The sequence below is a fragment of the Fonticula alba genome (assembly GCF_000388065.1).
Source record: "Fonticula alba strain ATCC 38817 unplaced genomic scaffold supercont2.6, whole genome shotgun sequence".
NCBI lineage: Eukaryota > Rotosphaerida > Fonticulaceae > Fonticula > Fonticula alba.
Genome location: NW_009242976.1, coordinates 1,195,415 through 1,201,255, shown reverse-complemented (window position 1 = coordinate 1,201,255; position 5,841 = coordinate 1,195,415). Strand labels below are relative to the sequence as shown.

General features: G+C 64.5%; 3 protein-coding genes across 3 annotated transcripts; 2 read left to right on the top strand and 1 right to left on the bottom strand.

Moving 5' to 3' along the window:
* Positions 1 to 8: 8 nt before the first annotated feature.
* Positions 9 to 1,073, top strand: H696_03930 (hypothetical protein). The gene is made up of 2 exons (XM_009497798.1): positions 9 to 561; positions 752 to 1,073. Exons 1-2 carry the CDS (start codon positions 54 to 56, stop codon positions 808 to 810), a joined length of 567 nt encoding a protein of 188 aa, XP_009496073.1. The 5' UTR covers positions 9 to 53; the 3' UTR covers positions 811 to 1,073.
* Positions 1,074 to 1,677: 604 nt separating this feature from the next.
* On the top strand, positions 1,678 to 2,781 carry H696_03929 (BolA protein). Its single transcript, XM_009497797.1, has 4 exons — positions 1,678 to 1,880; positions 1,978 to 2,084; positions 2,273 to 2,306; positions 2,465 to 2,781. The coding sequence occupies exons 1-4, from the start codon at positions 1,773 to 1,775 to the stop codon at positions 2,594 to 2,596; spliced, it is 381 nt and encodes a 126-aa protein (XP_009496072.1). The 5' UTR covers positions 1,678 to 1,772; the 3' UTR covers positions 2,597 to 2,781.
* Positions 2,782 to 3,705: 924 nt separating this feature from the next.
* Positions 3,706 to 5,682, bottom strand: H696_03928 (S-adenosylmethionine synthase 2). The gene is made up of 4 exons (XM_009497796.1): positions 5,602 to 5,682; positions 5,278 to 5,478; positions 4,972 to 5,084; positions 3,706 to 4,775 (listed from the first exon to the last, which is right to left on the bottom strand). The coding sequence occupies exons 1-4, from the start codon at positions 5,654 to 5,656 to the stop codon at positions 3,990 to 3,992; spliced, it is 1,155 nt and encodes a 384-aa protein (XP_009496071.1). The 5' UTR covers positions 5,657 to 5,682; the 3' UTR covers positions 3,706 to 3,989.
* Between the last annotated feature and the right edge of the window lie 159 nt (positions 5,683 to 5,841).

Sequence of the window (5,841 nt, the reverse complement as noted above, 5' to 3'; positions counted from 1 at the left end):
CCCCCCCCCCCCCCCCCCTGCCAGGCCCTCCTGATAGATACCCGCACTGCGACATGTCCCTCTTCGCCTTCCGCCTCTCTTCGCCGGCGGCGTCCGCCCCCGCCACCCCTCCCGGCCCGACGGCCGGCAACAATGCCATCCGCTCGCAGTTCAAGTCCGGCTCGGTGCCGCTCCCCCCCACCTCGACTCCCTTGGACAAGATGGCGCACCCGCTGTCCGCCGCTGACGGCAGCCCCGGCATGTATGACTACCGCATGGAGGAGGCCCGGCGCACGGTGAACGCCCGGCTGGGCGCCGCCTCGGCGGAGGCCGCCGCCGGTGCCAATGCTGGCGCCGCTGCCGGTGCCCCTGCCGAGGGGGCCGCCCCGCGGCCCGGGCGCTATGCCTACATGGGGCCCGGCTCGGAGGAGGCCCTCCAGTCCGAGGTCCTCAAGGAGATGAAGAGCTCCGCCCGTGCCCGTGGCTACAGCATGTCCCCGGAGATGGTGGCCGCGCGCCGGCCGTTCCTCATGCGCAACACCATCCTCGGTGCTGCCCTCGGCCTTGGCGTTGTGGCTGTCTGTACGTGTTGGTCTTTGCTTGCTTGCCTTTTTCTCCGCCCAATCCCTGCCCCCCTCGCCTTCTCTCTCTCTCTCTCTCTCTCTCTCCCTCCCTCCCTCGGGGTAACCACCCCACATTGGGATCTCGCCACGTTGCAGTCTCGAGCTCATGCCTTCCTCTTCCCGAAACCTTGCGGCCCCACCCAACGCAGATGGCTACTCCATCTACAGCATCAAGCAGGATGACTTCTCGGACTTCGACTCCGAGTGAGGGCTCTCCGTGCACCGCACGCGCGCGCGCGCATGGGACCCTGCCTGCTGCCTCTCCTGGTGCCTTTCCCCCCCGTCCCGTATCCCATGTAGCCTGGCGGGGTCCTCTAGATTGCCTCCTCCAAAGTCCCATCATACACAGAATGGCACCGGGTGGTGCTGCCCCCCCTGTGGCCATCCTTTCTGCGGGAAAGGCAGGTGCAGGGCGGCAGCAGAGAAGCACAAGCAACAGCATCAGCCAGGGGGGAGGGGGGGGGGGGGGCAAAGACAGGCACTCCGTATAATAAACACCGATAGAAGAACCGGCACCCGGTGGTATCCTTCTGTGAAGGCATGCACCTCATCCAACGGGAAGGACCGCGGAGTGAGCGGCGGGCGCAAAAAGGGCAACGGGCGGGGCAATCTCAGAGGGAGGAGGCCGGCGGAGAACCACCAATGTGGCATGGCCTTCTCCTGCCGGCCATTGTGTCTTCAAGGGCCGATTATTTTTTTTTTCCTCCAAATTCGCGGGCATTCAAGAACAACGACCAATGGTCCGGACCCTGGGCCGAGCGTTGGAGGCGGGGTCGTGATAATGAATAAATAAAAAACAAGTGTCCTAGGCACAGCCTTCGTCGTCCGATTGTCCACGTCCTCCGAAGTTCGCGGGCCCCCAGGGCGAGCGGGGCGCAGACCGGGCATCACCACGATCGTCAGGCGTACGAGCCCCATGCTTCGCCCCCGCGCAGATCGCCTCCCCTCCGCGGCGCCCGGGCGCACTCCGGCCCTACTGGGCACCACAGACCCCTGCCCGGCAAGGGGTGAAAAGGCGCCGATCTCTCGGTCACCCGGGCATCGGGGTGGGAAACACCCTCGCCAACCACCTCCCCCCCCCCCTCCCCTCCCTCCCCCTCTCCCCGCGTGCTCCTCCCCTTTCGCCCCTGCACGCCTCCCCCTTTTCCCGCACTCGAGTTGCCTGAGATTATGTTCCGCTCCGTCCTGCCAGTGACGTCGAGATTCGCCCGCGCCACCATGTCCTCCGTTGCCCTGCCCCAGGGTGCTCAGCCTGTCTACACCGCCATCAATCAGAAGGTGCGTTTCAATCTCCTGGCTGACGCCTTGGGCCTCCATGTTCCCTGCTCTAACTCTCCCCCCCCCCTCCCCCTCGCTCTTTCCATCGGCCGAGCAGCTCGTCTCCGCTTTGGCTCCCTCCTTCCTTGTGGTCCGCGACGATTCCCGTCTGCACGCTGGCCACGCTGCCATGCGTGGGTCTCCCCACCGCGAAACGCACTTTGAGTATGTTTCCCCTGCCTGACTGGTGGGCTTTCCTTCAACTTGCTTTTCGTCTCCCCCCCCCCCCCCCTGCCCCTCCCTCTTCTTCCAAGCACCCCCATATGTGGATGCGCTCCCCTCCCCGTCTTGGCGCCTACGGCCCCCACTGACTGCCTTCCCCACTCCGCCTTGGCTACAATGTGCGACACCAGCGTGACCGTCGTGTCAGACGCCTTTGCTGGGAAGGTACGCCCCGGCCCCCTGGACTGCTTGTTTTGACATTTCCCTCTCTGAAGCCAACCTGCACTGGCCTCACTGCGAACACGCAAACACGCGCGGACACCGAATTTTAACCATGCACACTTACACCTGCATTTGGCCATCCGGCCGTCACCCGCGCACAGACCCTCATCCAGCGCCACCGGTTGATTTACGGCATCCTCGCCGAGGAGCTCAATGAGCAGCAGGGTGGGACTGTCCATGCCCTGACCATCACCGCCAAGACCCCGGCCGAGTTCGATCGCACTGCCAAGTAGCCAGCCAATATCCCTCGACAAGCGCCACCACGCCTGGCTAGGATGGGCGCCGACTCGTACACGTGAAGGCGCAAAGAGAAAAAACGCCTGGCACCCTCCGCCGCGCCCCCACATCGCGGAGGGATGGCCGCAAAATGTCCCAGCCTTCTGGCCACCGGCCAACAATATAGATCCATGGCCAAGCATACGCCCCAGGTGTTGTTTCCTCCCCCCCCCCCCCCTTTCCCCCCCTTGCAGCTTGCTCTTCTCGCCCCTGGACAAGGAGGCACACGCATCAGACTGGGTGGGATAACATGGATGGCGCATTTATGGCGGCGCGCCACAGGACAGCACCGCGGGTGGATCGCCATGCGTTGGCGCAGGAGGGCGGGAGTGACTCTGGGGCAGGGAAAGCACCCAACAGGAGGCTGACCCCGTCCCCGTCCCTTTCTGTCCTGGCTCCCTCCCATCCTCCCCCGGCACCACATCATGTGTCAAGATGCAGCCAGAGACAATGCGCCCAGCCCCAGGGGTGGCGCGGGGGAAGAAGGAACACGTTTTTCGACCCAAGAACACACATGCACACGCCAGTAAAAGCAAGGACCAAAACACGGGCGAAAAAAAGGGGAAAATATCACAAGGAGGGGTATATGGAAGGGCGAACGGACGCGCGCGCGCGCGCGCGCTGCTGCTGCTGTGTGTGTGTGTGTGTGTGTGTGTGTACGGGGACGAAAAGCACCGTATTACATGTGGCCACACACGCACGCAAGCGAGGTGGAAAAATCAATCCCCCCGCCCCCCATACGTCCGTCCTCCTCCCCACCGCGCGACATCCGTATGCGGGAAAGGGAGAGAGGGAGGAAAGAGGAGGGAGGAGACAGGGGGAGGAAGAGAGGGAGATGGAGCCACACAGAACCATAGAGAGAAAGGAGGAGAGGAAGAGAGAGAGAGAGAGAGAGGGAGGAGACGGCGGCCGAAGCGGCGAGAGGGGGAGGGGGGAGGAGGACACGCACGCGCGCCACCGCCGGGGCCGCGTCACCGCCCGCTGCTCTCACAAGGCCTGACACGACAGGAGCTCCAAACATGTGTGCCCCACATGCCACCACGACGTGGGCTGCTCTGCGCGAGCGCGCGCGCGCACACACACACACACTCTTAGACACACAGCACACAGCACACACAAACAGACAGGAGAAGATATGGAAGCACTGTCTTCTTGCTCACAGCCGAGCGGTCAACAAGAGGAAAAGGGGGAGGAGGCGCGTGAGGAGGAAAAGGTGCGTGTTTTTGTGTGTGTGATTGGCGCGCGCGCGCGCGCGCTCGCTCGCTCGCTCACAGCGCGGAGGGGGGACCCCGCGGTGGGCAGAATGAGGCGCAACAAGAGAGAGAGAGAGAGAGGGGCACGAGTGCACACTTAGAACTCGAGCTTCTTGACCTGCTCCCAGGGGAACTCGTCGCGGCCGAAGTGGCCGTAGCACGCGGTCGGGGAGTAGATCGGGCGAGCGAGGTCGAGCTCGGCGACGATCTTGCCAGGGCGCAGGTCGAAGTTCTTGTTGATGATCTCCAGGATCTCGGCGTTGGGCTTGGTGCCGGAGCCGTAGGTGTCGACGTGGATGGACAGGGGGGCGGCGACACCGATGACGTAGGACAGCTGGACCAGGCAGCGCTTGGCCAGGCCGGCGGCAACCAGGGACTTGGCGACCCAGCGGGCGGCGTAGGCGCCAGAGCGATCGACCTTGGTCCAGTCCTTGCCGGAGAAGGCACCACCACCGTGGGCACCCCAGCCACCGTAGGAGTCGACGATGATCTTGCGGCCAGTGACACCGGCATCACCCTGGGGGCCACCGATGATGAACTGGCCAGAGCGCTGCAGGTGGTAGACGGTGTCCTCGTTGACGAGGTCCTTGGGCAGGACAACATCGCAAACCTTCTCCTTCAGGAGCTTGATCTGCTCGTCCAGGGAGATGCCCGGGGCGTGCTGGGTGGAAATGACGACGTTGTGGATGCGCAGGGGGGTGAGGGTGCCGTTGGCGGACTGCTCATACTCGATGGTGACCTGGGTCTTGGTGTCGGGGCGGAGCCAGCCGAGAGAGCCATCACGGCGGCACTCAGCGAGCTTGGCGTTGAGCTTGTGGGCCAGGACGATGGTCAGGGGCATGAGCTCGGGGGTCTCGTCAGTGGCGTAGCCGAACATGATACCCTATTTTGGGAGGGCGAGCGGGGGGGGGGGAGCGCGCGAGGCAGGCAGGCCAGCCAGAAGGGCGTAGCAGAGAGGGGAGGTCCAACCAGGGTGTCAGTCAAAGAGCGGAGCAAAACCCGAAGAGAGGGAAGAGACGAGGAATACAAGGGCAGCCAGGGCGAGGGGGAGAGGTATGGGCAAAGGGAAAAGGGCGTACCTGGTCACCGGCACCGGTGTCCTCGATGGAGCGGTTGACGTGGACACCCTGGGCGATATCGGGAGACTGCTGCTCGATGGCGACGAGGACGTTGCAAGTCTTGTAGTCGAAGCCTGTGGGGCGCGTGTCCGCGCGATATTAAGAAGGATGAAGACGGAGGAGGGGAGGGGAGGGGCGGGCGCAGAAGGGGACGCGGGCAAAGAGCATGGTGAGCGAGGAGGGAGGCGGAAAGGACAAACACATGGCAGAGACGCATGGGGCCGGAGGGGGGGGGGGGGGGGAAGGGGGAGACAGCCCGGGACGCACCCTTGGAGGAGTCGTCGTAACCGATGCGCTTGATGGTGTCACGGATGATCTGCTGGTAGTCGAGCTTGGCCTTGGTGGTGATCTCACCGAGAACCATGATCATACCGGTCTTGGCGGCGGTCTCGCAAGCGACCTTGGAGAACTTGTCCTCAGCCAGGCAAGCATCGACAATGGCGTCGGAGATCTGGTCGCAGATCTTGTCTGAGTGGGCGGAGGGGGAGGCGAGCGCGTGCGCGGGAAACGGAGAGGACAAGAGGCAGAAGGGGTGTCAGCACGGGGCCCAGGGGTGCCACATGGGGAGAAGGGGGGCGGGGCAAGACGCACCGGGGTGACCCTCGCCGACGGACTCAGAGGTGAAGAGGAAACGCTCGGTGGACATGGTGATGGATCTCGCTGAGTGTGAGTCTGCGGCGGCGCAGCGAGACACAGGGAGGCCAGGGGGTGAGGAGTGAGGGGTGGGGGGGGAGAGCGCGGGTGGAAGGTTAGCCGGGGTGCTCGGCCCGAAGGAGGAGGGGAGGAGGCAGCAGGGGGGGGGGGGGGGGGGCGGACACGCACCCTTCTGCC

Coding starts and splice junctions, on each gene's coding strand:
- H696_03930 (XM_009497798.1), top strand. CDS start 54: ATGTCCCTCTTCGCCTTCCGCCTCTCTTCGCCGGCGGCGTCCGCCCCC. Junction 562..751: donor CCTTGGCGTTGTGGCTGTCT/GTACGTGTTGGT, acceptor CACCCAACGCAG/ATGGCTACTCCATCTACAGC.
- H696_03929 (XM_009497797.1), top strand. CDS start 1,773: ATGTTCCGCTCCGTCCTGCCAGTGACGTCGAGATTCGCCCGCGCCACC. Junction 1,881..1,977: donor ACACCGCCATCAATCAGAAG/GTGCGTTTCAAT, acceptor TCGGCCGAGCAG/CTCGTCTCCGCTTTGGCTCC. Junction 2,307..2,464: donor CAGACGCCTTTGCTGGGAAG/GTACGCCCCGGC, acceptor ACCCGCGCACAG/ACCCTCATCCAGCGCCACCG.
- H696_03928 (XM_009497796.1), bottom strand. CDS start 5,656: ATGTCCACCGAGCGTTTCCTCTTCACCTCTGAGTCCGTCGGCGAGGGT. Junction 5,479..5,601: donor CGTCGGCGAGGGTCACCCCG/GTGCGTCTTGCC, acceptor CCGCCCACTCAG/ACAAGATCTGCGACCAGATC. Junction 5,085..5,277: donor TTACGACGACTCCTCCAAGG/GTGCGTCCCGGG, acceptor CGCGCCCCACAG/GCTTCGACTACAAGACTTGC.